This window comes from Anas platyrhynchos, chromosome 33 (genome assembly GCF_047663525.1).
Source record: "Anas platyrhynchos isolate ZD024472 breed Pekin duck chromosome 33, IASCAAS_PekinDuck_T2T, whole genome shotgun sequence".
Taxonomy (NCBI): Eukaryota; Metazoa; Chordata; class Aves; order Anseriformes; family Anatidae; genus Anas; species Anas platyrhynchos.
Genome location: NC_092618.1, coordinates 6,003,243 through 6,015,815, shown reverse-complemented (window position 1 = coordinate 6,015,815; position 12,573 = coordinate 6,003,243). Strand labels below are relative to the sequence as shown.

The 12,573-nt window shown below is 66.2% G+C and overlaps 3 protein-coding genes across 3 annotated transcripts; 1 reads left to right on the top strand and 2 right to left on the bottom strand.

Moving 5' to 3' along the window:
• Positions 1-488: 488 nt before the first annotated feature.
• Positions 489-6,274, bottom strand: STRN4 (striatin 4). The gene is given in 16 exon segments (XM_072029981.1): positions 489-652; positions 1,881-1,979; positions 2,066-2,098; positions 2,101-2,194; positions 2,268-2,466; positions 2,524-2,638; positions 2,734-2,783; positions 2,881-3,052; positions 3,426-3,546; positions 3,630-3,732; positions 3,819-3,962; positions 4,048-4,195; positions 4,403-4,455; positions 4,680-4,766; positions 4,873-4,970; positions 5,989-6,274. Coding segments are annotated over 16 exon segments (1,902 nt in total). The 5' UTR covers positions 6,211-6,274.
• A 1,097-nt stretch (positions 6,275-7,371) lies between these two features.
• On the top strand, positions 7,372-8,993 carry FKRP (fukutin related protein). The gene is given in 4 exon segments (XM_072030122.1): positions 7,372-7,546; positions 7,549-8,195; positions 8,197-8,269; positions 8,271-8,993. Coding segments are annotated over 4 exon segments (1,479 nt in total). The 5' UTR covers positions 7,372-7,471; the 3' UTR covers positions 8,955-8,993.
• A 616-nt stretch (positions 8,994-9,609) lies between these two features.
• On the bottom strand, positions 9,610-12,399 carry AP2S1 (adaptor related protein complex 2 subunit sigma 1). Its single transcript, XM_072030123.1, is given in 7 exon segments — positions 9,610-9,668; positions 9,671-9,737; positions 9,843-9,902; positions 10,007-10,078; positions 10,080-10,124; positions 11,047-11,196; positions 12,248-12,399. Coding segments are annotated over 7 exon segments (429 nt in total). The 5' UTR covers positions 12,251-12,399; the 3' UTR covers positions 9,610-9,636.
• Between the last annotated feature and the right edge of the window lie 174 nt (positions 12,400-12,573).

Genomic DNA, 12,573 nt, shown 5'->3' with positions numbered 1-12,573 from the left:
GGGGGGAGGTGAAAAGCCTACCGGGGGCCGGCGTAGCCCCTAAGTGAGCCCCCCGGGGGGGTGGGGGCCTACCACGAGGTGCAAGATCCCACATCTGCCCCCGGGGGGGTAGTGTCCCCCGGGGATGAGAGAGCCCTGCAGCTCCCCGGGGGGGCGGGGTCAGAGGACTGTAACTGCCCCTGGGGGGGAGGGGCGGAAGTTCCCCTGAAGGGGCAGAGCTCACAACTGCCCCCATTTATCCCCGGGGGGGGGCGAACAAGAACCCCCTTAACTGCCCCGGGGGGTCCGCGAGCCCCCCCCCGGGGGGAAAGAGCCCCTGGAGGGAGGGGGGAGTGCAGAGCCCCTAGCAACCCCTGGGGGTCCGGAGACCCCCGGGGGACCAGATGGAGAGGACAAAGCCCCCAGACCCCCCTTCTTGGTGGCTTTGTGGGGAAGGGGGGGGGGCAGAGTGGGGGGGGGGGGTGACAAAGGCCACCACCCCCCCCGCGTCACACGAAGACCTTGGCCAAGGCGTGGGCGCCGGCGCTGGCGCTGAGCGCGCGGCTGGGGTGGAAAGCGACGTGCAGAGAAGACATGCTTCTTGCGGTGCGCGTCAGCTCCTGCACGCACGTATTGTGCGCCAGGTGCCACAGGCGCAGCGAGTAGTCGTGGCCTGCCGGGAGGGGGGAGTGGTTTTTTTTTTTTTTTGGGGGGGTTTGGGGGGTTTGGGAGGTTTAGGGATTTGGGGAGTTTGGGATCCCGGCGTGGGGGAGCTGGAGTTGGGGATCCCGTGATTAGAAAGATAACAGTGTGGCCTGCAGGGAGGAGTGATTTTTTTTAGGAGGAGGTGGATTTCAGGGAAGTTTAAGGGGTTTAGGAGGATTTGGGGTACCCTGGGAGGGTGAGGGAGGTGGAGGCTGATGGATTTGGGATCCCATAAACTCAGAGAGGGTAGGGCATGGATAGAGCACTGCTTTGGGAGGGGGGGTGGATTTTGGGGGGGGGGTCGGGGGGTTTGGGGGGAGTTTTAAGGGGTTTTAGGGGTACCCCCAGAGGGTGGGGGAGCTGGAGTTGGGATCCCGTAAACTCAGAGAGGGTGGGGCAGTAGTGGCCTGCCGGGAAGGGATTTTTTTTTTTGGGGGGGGGTTGGGGATTTGGGGGGGGGGGGTTGGGGAGTTTTGAGGGGTTTGGGGACCCCGGAGGGTGGGGGGAGCGGTGGGGGACCTGGAGTGGGATCCCATAAACTCAGAGAGGGTGGGGAGGGGGGCAGGGATATGGCCTTGGGGACAAGGACGTGGCCATGGGGATGGGGATGTGGCCTCTAGGGACAGGGACACGGCCTTGGGGACATAGGCACGGGGACAAGGACATGGGCACAGGGACAAGGACGTGGCCACCAGGACGGGGATCTGGCCACAGCCTTGGGCCGGGGACGTGGCCTCGGGTACAAGGACACTGCCTTGGGATGGGGACGTGGCAAGACGGGGACGGGGACATGGCCTCCAGGGTCAGGACACGGCCTTGGAGATGTGGCCTCGGGGACAAGGACATGGCCTTAGGGACAGGAATGTGGCCTCGAGGACAAGGACATAGCCTCAGGGATGGGGATGTGGCCTTGGGGACAGGAATGTAGCCTTGGGGACAGGGACCGTCACCTTGGGGACATGGCCTCGGGGACAGGGCCATGGCCACCTCCCGGACATGAGGAAGACGCCGTCAGTCGCCAGGGGACCACACAGTGACGGCATCCAGGTGGGGCCACCATGGGGGCCAGGACTTCCCCTGGCACCACGAGGTGGGGGGGGGGACAGAAGGGTGACAACGGTGACAACGCCTGTCCCCAACACCCCCCCAAACACCCCCCCAAAACCTCGTTCAGGCTAACGAGCCCGCGGCGCTACCTGCTCCGGTTGTCAGGAAGCGGATGCCGCGGTCGTCGTTGGCGGTGATGGAGAGGGGCTGCGAGGGGTGGCTCACCACCTGGTTGATTTGGCTGCCACCTGGAGGGAGGGAGACACGGATCAAGCCCCGCCGCCCCCTTGGGGACACGGCTCTGTCCCGGCCCACTCGGCTGCACCGCCCCCACCGCAGCGATACAGCGTCAGCAGTGCCGCGCCGCCTCCACGTCGTACAGCACCGCGGCGCCCGTGCGGAACGCCACCACGGCGTCCACGGGCTCGGTGGCCGAGAAGGTGACAGAGGTGGGAACACCGTGCTGGGGGGGGGACAAAGTGAAAACAGCACCTGGGGGGGGCGGATCGCGGCTGAGGAACCCCGTGCCGGCTCACCGCTCTGGGCGTCGTAGGTGCTGAGGCAGGCGGCGTCGGCGTCGCGCCGGGGGTCCCAAGGCGCACGGTGTAGTCGGAGGGAGCAGAGGCCACAGATGACCGGCGAGATCCAAAGCCAGACCCCAAACCGCGTCGGTTGTGGACATCCAGGACGCCGCTCAGCACCCCCAGGGTCTGGGGACGGGCCGAAAATGTCACCCTGAAGGGTGAACACCCCCAAAACGTCCCTCGCCGGGGAGGGCGGCGGGGAACCCACCGTAGCCGTCGTAGGGATCCATGTCCAGTAGGCAGGCGCCAGCGGTGCACGGCGTACGCCGCCGCTGAGCACAGCGCGCTGTCGCGGCCCATGGCCACGGCCAACGCCGGGGCCCCTGCGGGGACAGGACGGGGTGAGACGGGGTCATGGTGGACCCCAAAGCTTCGCCCCGGGGGGTCCCAATCTCCTCCGGGGTGCCGCAACCCCCACCTGTGTCCACGAGGAAGAGCGTGGGCCGGTTCCACGTCCACGCCACGTTCCTAAGGGGGACACACAAAAAATAATAAAAAGCACAAAAAGGGGGGCACGTACACACCTGAGGTGGGGGCACCACCAGCCTCCCCCGAATCCCAGCACCGCTTGGCCGCCACGGTCTTCTGGAGGTTCCAGAGCTTGAGGGTGCTGTCCTCGGAGGCGGTGAGCAGGGCGGCCTCGGCCGGGTGGAAGGCCAAGCCCCGCACGGCGTCGTAGTGGCTGCGCAGGGTGAATTTGGGGTTCACGTTCTTCAGGGCGTCCCGGCCCTCCGGAGCTCCGGGGGGGGGACACAGGGACAACCGAGAGGGGAACGGGGTGAGCTGAGAGCACCGCCGCACCGCCAGGACCCAGATTTCAGTTCCGCCCAAAACGCCGCTGAGGGGGTTGAGGAGGGAGCAGGGGGGAGCCCAGGGGACACTCGAGGGGGACAGTGGGGGGCGTTTTGGGGCCACAGCAGGGCGTAGGAACACCGAGGGGACCCTCAGAAGGGGTTTAGGGGCGGAAGGAGCAGCAGCAGAGCCAAGGGGAGGCTGGGGCGGCGTGTGGGAACATCAAGGGGAGAACGGGGCTGAGGGGATGCTCGGGGCTGCTGGGGACAAAGACAGGGAAAAACGGGGCCGGGCTTGGGCAGCCAGTTAGATGCTGGCTCACGTCGCAGCTGAGCTCGTTGTCGTTGGTGACCGTCAGGTCGGCCAGGTCCCCCAGGCTGACGGCGCCGCCGCAGATGCTGCCCATGATGAAGACGTCGGAGGAGAGGCCGAGGGACCCTCAGGGCGGGTCCGGGGGGGCTCAGGGACATTTGGGGGCCACAGGAGGGGACGGGGACACCGAAGGGGACGGGGAGGGTGCCCCTCGTGCGCGCGGGGCTGCCCCGAGGCGGCCGTTTTTGGGGGGCTGCGTCCACGTCCCGCAGCTCGGCCCCACGTCCCTGCCCACCCAGCACCGGCGGGTACTCTGCGGGGGACAGGCAATCTCCAGGGCCACCTCGGCAGGCAGCGGGGGGCCCGCTGGAGCCCCTCCAGCTGCTCGCCCCCCAGGACCTGCTCACCGAGCTCGCCGCCGCCCTCCCGGCCCGCCGGCCGTCCCCGTTCTCCCCGGAGCCCAGGAAATCGAACTCGTTGAGGGCGTCCTCGGAGTCGTCGTCGTCGTCCTCGTCCTCCACCTCGGGACGCAGCGTTGCGGAACTGCGACAAAGGAAGAGTGCACCCGATCAGGCACCAGGGAAAGCGGGCAGCGTCAGAATTTGGGAGGGGGAGGGGGGAGGCTTGCCTTCGCTGCTTCTTGTGCTGCCGCGGGGGCTCGGCGGGGGGGCCGTCGGCGTCCTCGTCCTCGTCGCTGTCCTCGTCTTCGCAGGGGCGCAGGAAGGGGACCTGCTCCAGCCCGGCCCCCCCGCGCTCCTGGCTGACCCCCGCATTCCCTACGGGGCGGGGGAAGGACGGGGGGGGGGAGCCGGGGCTGCAGCCCCCTCCCCGCCAGCCGCCCCCAAAATAAAAAAAACAACCCTCGACCCCTTCCTCCCCCCTTTTCCCCCCCCCCCCTCACCTCTAGATGCTTCCTCGATGCGGCGCCCGGCAGCGGAGGCCCCCCCGGGCCGGGGGGGCCACGGGGCCAGCAGCGCCCGCACCCGCCTCGAGCGCATGTCCCAGGATGATCCGTGCCCCCGCCTCCTCCAGGTACCTGTAAGGGGGGGGGGGGACGCTTTGGCACCCCCCCACCCCAAAAATCCCCCCCCAAAACGCCCCCCCCTCCCCGTACTCGCTGCGCAGCAGCTCCGGCCCTCCTCCACACCAGGGGGCCGCCCTCCAGCGCCGCCACCTCCAGGGGACCGTTGGGGGCTGTGGGGGGGACAGGGACACAGCGGGGTCAGGGGGGGCCCTCGGTGCCCCCCTCTCCCCCGGGACCGCTTGGGGACCCGCACCGAGCTCCACGCTTGAGCTCTTCTCCCCGGCGCCGGCTCGGTGCCGAATTTCAGCTTGTGGTATTTGGACCTGGAAAAAAGGGGGGGGGGACAAAAAAGGGTGCAGGAACACTGGTGGGAACCCCAAAATGTTTTTGGGTCCCCCCAACCCCAAAACCCCCCCCTTTGCACCCCACCTCTCCTGCTTGAGGGCGTACTCCAGCATCTTGATGCGGCGCACCAGGTCCGTCTTCAGGTTCTCCTGGCCCTTGCGCTCGCCCTGCAGGAAGGCCACCTGCGCCTGCGGGGACATGGGGACAGCGTGGGGACAATGGGGACAGCGTGGGGACATGGTGGGGACAGCGTGGGACAGCCCCCGGAGCTGGGGACAAGGAGCTGAGGCTGCGCGGGGTGGTGGGGCGAGGGGCGCTGAGTAGGTGGGCTGGAGGTGTCCCCAAGGGTGGGGGTGGCACGGTGACACTGCTGTCCCCAAGGCTCCGGGGTGGACAAGTGACACCGGTGTCCCCATAGCTGGGGGTGGCCCTGTGGTGACACTGCTGTCCACAAGACTCAGGGTGGCCCTGTGGCACCGGTGTCCCCAAGGCTATGGGGTGGCCCCGTGGTGACACCGGTGTCCCCAAGGCTTGGGGTGGCACAGTGACACTGCTGTCCCCAAGGCTATGGGGTGGACAAGTGACAACGGTGTCCCCAGAGCTGCAGGTGGCACAGTGACATCAGTGTCCCCAAGGCTATGGGGTGGCCCAGTGGTGACACCGGTGTCCCCAAAGCTGTGGGTGGCACAGTGACACTGGTGTCCCCAAAGCTGGGGGGTGGCCCGGTGACATCAGTGTCCCCAAGACTGGGGTGGCCCGGTGGCACGGATGCCCCCAAGGCTACGGGGTGGACAAGTGACACTGCTGTCCCCAAAGCCGGGTGGTGACACAGTGACATCGGTGTCCCCAAGGCTTGGGGGGGGACCTGGTGACCCCGGTGTCCCCAAGGTTGGGGGGTGGCCCAGTGACACCAGTGTCCCCAAGGCTCAGGGTCACCCCGTGGTGACACCGCTGTCCCCAAGCCCCGGTGCTGCCCCCGGTGTCCCGGTGCCACCCCCACGATGCCCCCGGTGTCCCCAAGCCCATGATGTCCCCCAAACCCCGGGGGTGTGTCCCAGCCCGGTATCCCCCTCCCGGCGGCCATTTCCTCCAAGATGGCGGCGGCGGCGGCCCCGGTAACCCCCTGGCAGCGGCCCCGGTCCCCTCCCCCCTCCCGTAACCCCCTCCCTCCCCGTTCCCCCGGTTCCCGGTTCCCGGTACCTGCCGACTCAGGCCCGCTCCCGCCCCCTCCCAGCGCCCCTTCTCGGCCTGGAGAGCAAGCCACTCGTGCTGGATGAAGTGCAGGATCCCCGGCAGGCTCAACCCTCCTCGGTTCGCCGCTTCCACCGGGCCTGAACCGGGCCCGGGCCCGGGGGAGGGAGCGGCTGGGCCCTGGGGGCCGCCCGTGCCCGTCCCCGCCGCCGCCGCCCGCTCCGCCGCCATCACGGCTGCCACAAAGGGAGCCGCGGAGACGCCGCTTCCTGCCACAAAGGGAGCCGGAAGTGGAGGGAGGGAGGGAGGGAGGGAGGAGGAGGAGGGGGGGGGGACGCGCGTTGCTGAGGCGACGGCGCCCGCGGGCGGTACGGGGCAGTATGGGGGGGGGTGGGGGGCGTTGGGTGGTATAGGGTGTGATAAGGTGGTATGGGGTGTTCTGGGGCGTGAGGTATCTGGGGCGTTATAGGGTGTTATAGGGTGTTCCGGGGCGTTATAGGGTGTCATAGGGCGCTATGGGGCTTTATGGGGTGTTATAGGGCACTATGGGGCGTTATAGGGCGCTGTGGGGCTTTATAGGGTGTCATAGGGCGTTATGGGGTGTTATAGGGCACTATGGGGCGTTATAGGGCGCTATGGGGCGCTATGGGGCTTTATAGGGTGCCATAGGGTGTTCTGGGGCGGTACGGGGTGTTCTGGGGCATTATGAGGCATTCTGGGGCGCTGTGGGGCATTATAGGGCATTCTGGGGCGTTCTGGGGCATTATGAGGCGTTCTGGGGCATTCTGGGGCATTATGAGGCATTTTGGGGCGCTGTGGGGCGTTATAGGGTGTTCTGGGGCGGTATGGGGCTTTATAGGGTGCTATGGGGCGTTATAGGGTGTCATAGGGCGTTATGGGGTGTTACAGGGCGTTATAGGGCACTATGGGGCGTTATAGGGTGTTCTGGGACGTTAGGGGGCGTTATAGGGCAGTATGGGGCATTTTAGGGCGTCCTGGGGCATTATAGGGCATCGCGGGGCGGTATTGGGCATTATATCATGTTATGGGGCGGTGTGGGGTGTTATGGGGCAGTGTGAAGGTGTATGAGGTATTTTGGGTGGTATGGGGCAGTCTGGGCGGCTGTAATAATAGAGGCATGGGTGTGCAGGGGTTGGGGGCTGATAAGGGGGCAGGGGGGGGGGGGACACGGAGCTCTTGGGGCACGCATATAGAAACCAGGCATCGCTCCCCATCACCCGGGGGGGGGGAACCTGAATTTGGGGGGGGGGTCATTAATGCAGCCCGCTCATTAGCGCGACCCCCTGGTTCAGGTGACCCCTCCTTGAGCCCGACCCCTTCATTAACTCTTCTCCCCACAGCGCCGCCAGCCCAAACCCCAACCAGCCACCACCACTCGCCATACCCCCCCCCGGCAAGAACTAATTAATTAATTAACTAATTAATTAATTAATTAACCGGGGGGGGGCGAAGAAGCCCCGCTAATACCGCCATGCGCCTGACGCCGTGCCAAGCCGCCTTGGCGGGAGCCATCGGCCTCAACCTCCTCCTCCTCTGCGCTCGGCTCAGTTCCGGGTTTGGGGGGGGGGGGACGGGGACGTCACCGCGTGCCGCCCCCCCCGCGAGGTTGCCGGTGTCACCGTGCTGCTGCGGGACTTCGAGGACTTCGAGAACAACGTGGCCGGCACCGCGCGCTCCTTCGCCGCGCTGCCGCTGCCGGTGCTGGTGGCGGCCGAGACGGCTCCGTACCCCCCGGTACCGCTGCCCCCGGGGGCTCGGCTGCTCCTCCTGCGCCCCGCTCCCGACCGACCCCCCCGGGACTCTCGCCCCGAGCTCCACGTCCGCACCCGCCACGTGGCCGTGGTGCCCGACGGCACCCGCGCCGTACCGGGGCTGCTGGAACGCATGAGGGCCACCCTGGAAACCGGGGACGCCCGGGTGGTGGCGGCCCCCGTGGGCACGGAGCCGCTGCGGTGCTTGGGGCTGCGCGTGGAGCTGCGCGAGTGGACGGCGCGTTACGGCCCCGGGGGGGTCTCGGGGGGGGTTTGTGGGGCCGTGGAGGGGGCTGCGGTGCTGCTGCTGCGCACCCGCGACCTCTTCAACCTCTCCTTCCCCTTGGCGCGCCCGCTGCCCACCGCCCTCTTCGTGCAGGCGGCGGTGCGGGGTTGGGGGCTGCGGGTGCTGCGCGAAGCTTTCCCCGCCGCCCCCGGCTCTCCCAGCCTCCCCCCACAACCGCTGGAAAGCCGAAAGCTTGGCGGGGGCGCGGCGGCGGAGGCTGATGCGGGATTTGGGGCATCAAACTGGAGGTGCTGGCGGACGGGGGGGAGCGGTGGTACGGGTGCACCAAGGACACGGCGCGCTGCTTCGGCACCGTGCACGCCCGCACGCCCCAGTACCTGCTGGCCGGGCGCTCGACCCCGTGCTGCCTCCGGGCGTTACGAGAAACCGCCCGGCACGTGGTGGAAGCCTTGGAGGCGGCGGGGGTGCGTTACTGGTTGGAGGGGGGGTCGCTACTGGGCGCCGTGCGCCTGCGGGATATCATCCCCTGGGATTCCGACGGTGACTGGCCGGGCATTGTACCGGGAGGACGCGGGCAAGTGCCGGTGGCTGCGGGGGGTGTGGAGGCGGCGGGGGGGGGCGCGGTGGAGGACGCCGAGGGTTTCGTTTGGGAGAAGGCGGCGGAGGGGGAGTTTTACCGGGTGCATTACAGCCGCGCCAACCGGCTGCACGTCGACTTGTGGCCCTTCTACCCCCGCGCCGGGGTGATGACCAAGGACACGTGGCTGGGGCACCCGCAGGACGTGGAGTTCCCCGAGCGTTTCCTGCGCCCCCGCCTGCCGCTGCCCTTCGCCGGTTTCACCGCCATGGCCCCCAACAACGCCCGCGAATTCCTGGAGCTCAAATTCGGGCCGGGGGCAGTGGAAAAGCCCGAGTACCCCAACCCCGCCGTGAAGAGGTTGGGGCAGGGGGATTGAGGGGTGTCCCCCCCCCCAATAAAGCCTCGTGTGACACCCGCAGGGCTCCCGCGTGGCTCCTTCGTGCCCCTAAATCCCCCCCCGAAAGAACCCCAAAGATCCCGAGCATCCTTTTTTTGGGGAGGGGGGGTCCTCTGGTACCACCCCAGCCACCCCAGGGGTTCTCCACCCATCCTGGGGGGACCCAGGTAGCCCCAGGAAGGAACAGGCAGACACGGGGCTGCAGCCCTGGGGGTCCCCACATCACCCCCCCATCCCAAAAGGATTGAGAGGGTCCTCAGCCCCCCAAGTCATCAGCCTGTGGGGACAGGGACATGAGAAGATGGGGGGGGGGTGGGAGAATTGGGATGGGACCCCCCCAGGGACCCCAGCAGGGCGAGGGGCGTCCCCTCCGCGGTCCCCCCCCCCCCAAAAAAAAAAAATAAAACACCACGCAGGGGGGCTCGGACCACATCCAGCCACATTTATTCACAACACGATGGCGGGGGCTGGTCCCCTTTTGGGGTGTGGGGGGGGCGCAGTGGGGGCACAGCTGCAGGGTGGGGGGGACCCGTTCCCGTTCCATTCACACAGCAGGAAGCCCGCAGCCCCCCCTGTCCCCTCTAACTCCGCGGCCTCGTAGGCGGCCCAGGAGGAGGAGGAGGAGGAGGAGGAAGGCCGGGGGGGCGCGGGGGGGGGCGACTCACTCCAACGACTGCAGCATCAGGAGCTGCTGAGCACCTTGGTCTGGCTCGTCTCCCGGATCTCACCGGCCAGGAACATCTCGTCCACCACCGTGTAGACCTGCAGGGGGGAAACAGAGGAAAAAAAAAAAACAAAAAACCCTAAAATCCTGGAATTCCCCCAAAAAATTGTAGGGACGGGAGGATTTGAACTCCCCGACCTCACCTTGTAGAAGTTGAAGACCAGGTCGAGCTCGCAGACGTTGTGGAAATATTCGTTGAGGACCTGCAATTTGGGGGGGGAGAGGAGAAGAGGGAGAGGTTAAGCAGATCCTATGGGGGGGTTTGGGGAAGGAGGGGGGCGGGAGTGGGGCTGGGCCCCCCACCCACCTCCACGAAGTTGTGGATGGCTTCCAGGTAGGCCAGGTTGTTGTCGGTGACGTCCACGCAGATGCAGAAGTACGAGGCCGGGTAAGCGCCGGTAGATGTGAAGCTTGAAGTTGCGGAACTACGGGGGGGCGGGGGGGGGGAAATTAAAAAAATTTAAAAAAATAAAAAGGAGGAAAAGGCAAAAAAAAAAAATAAAGGGAACTGGGAGGGACGGGTGATTGCGGCCCTCGGGTGTGGCAGCGCTGGGGGAAGGATTTGAGGCTGAAATGGGGGATTTGAGGCTGAAGTGGGGGTTTTGAGGTGGAATTTGGGGCTGAAGCAGGGTTTTGAGGTGGAATTTGAGGCTGAAGCAGGGTTTTGAGGTGGAATTTGGGGCTGAAGCGGGGTTTTGAGGTGGAATTTGGGGCTGAAGCGGGGTTTTGAGGTGGAATTTGGGGCAGAAGCGGGGTTTTGAGGTGGAATTTGGGGCAGAAGCGGGGGTTTTGAGGTGCAATTTGAGGTTGAAGTGGGGGTTTTGAGGCCGAACCGGGGGTTTTGAGGTGGAATTTGGGGCAGAAGTGGGGGTTTTGAGGCTGAAGTGGGGTTCTGAGGTGGAATTTGAGGCTGAAGTGGGGGTTTTGAGGTGGAATTTGGGGCAGAAGCAGGGGTTTTGAGGCTGAAGTGGGGGATTTGAGGTGGAATTTGAGGTTGAAGTGGGGGTTTTGAGGCCGAACCGGGGTTTTGAGGTGGAATTTGAGGCTGAAGCGGGGTTTTGAGGTGGAATTTGGGGCAGAAGCGGGGTTTTGAGGACAAAACGAGGGTTTTGAGGTGGAATTTGGGGCAGAAGCGGGGGTTTTGAGGCGGAATTTGGTGCAGAAGTGGGTGTTTTGAGGCCGAAACAAGGGTTTTGAGGTGGAATTTGAGGCTGAAGCGGGGTTTTGAGGTGAAATTTGGGGCAGAAGCGGGGTTTTGAGGTGGAATTTGGGGCTGAAGCGGCGTTTTGAGGTGGAATTTGAGGCGGAATTTGGGGCAGAAGCGGGGGGTTTTGGGGGGGCCGTTACCTCCACGAAGTTGGTGTGCTTGGCGTCGCGCACGGTGACGACGGCGTGCACCTCCTCGATCAGCTTCTGCTTCTCGTCATCGTCGAACTGCATGTACCACTTGGCCAGGCGCGTCTTCCCCGCCCGGTTCTGGATCAGGATGAAGCGGATCTGCCCCGGGGGGGGGGGGGGGGACACAAATTAAGGGGGGGGGGGCAGGGAACCCTCCCCCACCTCAGCCTCTCTCAGTTTCATTTTTTCTCCTTTTTGGGGTATTTTGAACCCCCCCCCCCCACCCATGATGATCCTACAGGGGTGCTGCACAGCGCCGTGGTGCCCCAAAATCTGCCCCTCCCTATAGGGGTGCCCCATGGGGTCTCCCCAACCCCATAAGGAGCTTGAAATGGGGGCCCCCAACATCCCCCCCACCCCAAACCTCCCCCTTTAGGGACACTACAAAGGGCCCCCCCAGTGATTCAGCCCCACAGGGCACCTCCCCTATATTGACCCCATAAGGAGGTGACCCCCGGGGCACCCCAACGCCTCCAAAACCCCACAGGGAGCTCGCGATGGGGCACCCCAAAGCCCCCCCCCCAGATAGGGATGCTACAAAGGGGACCCCCCCCCCAACCGTCTCAGCCCCATGGGGCACCCAAACATCTCCCCCATATGGACCCTATAAGGACTCATGGGGCAAACCTGCTTGGGGGGGACCCCTGGGGCACCCCAACGCCCCCCTCAAAGCCCCCCCCCAATAGGGACACTAGAAAGGGGACCCCCCCCCAACGTCTCAGCCCCATGGGGCACCCAAAAATCTCCCCTATAGGGACGCTATAACGACCCTATAAGGACCCATGGAGCACATCTGTTTAGGGGGGGCACCCTAGGGCACCCCAATGCCCTCCCCAAGACCCCCCCCATAGGGACACTGCGAAGAGGACCCCCCCCAAAACATCTCAACCCCATGGGGCACCCAGACAGCTCCCCTATAGGGACCCTATAGGGACCCATAGGGCAAACCTGCTTGGGGGGGGTCCCTGGGGCACCCCAACGCCCCCCCCAAGGCCTCCCCCATAGGGGGGCTGCAAAAGGGACCCCCCCGGACCCCCCATAGGCCACGGCCCCACACAGACCCCCCCCACAGCACCCCCCCAGTGCCGTGACCCTATGGAATCCCCTATGGGGGCGGGGAGGCGCCCCCCATCCCCCCCCCACTCCTCACCATGGCGCTGCCGTCCCTACCAGGCGCCCCCCTCACAACCCGGCGCCCCCCCTCCCAAAAAAAAAAAACCCCCGGATATCCGCCGTGCGCGCGGGGCACGCCGGGAATTGTAGTTCCGAGCCTCTCCTCGAACTACAACTCCCAGCACCCCCCGCGCGCCTCCCCCCACCCTCAGAGGGATCGTGCCCGGCGGCGTACTGCGCATGCGCACACCCAGCCCCGCCCCCTGGGTGTGCGCAGACCCCGCCCCCCTCCCCCTCCCCTCCCCGTTCCCCGCGCATGCGCAGCCGCCGCCGCGCGCCCCCCCCCTCTCTTCCCCCCCCCCC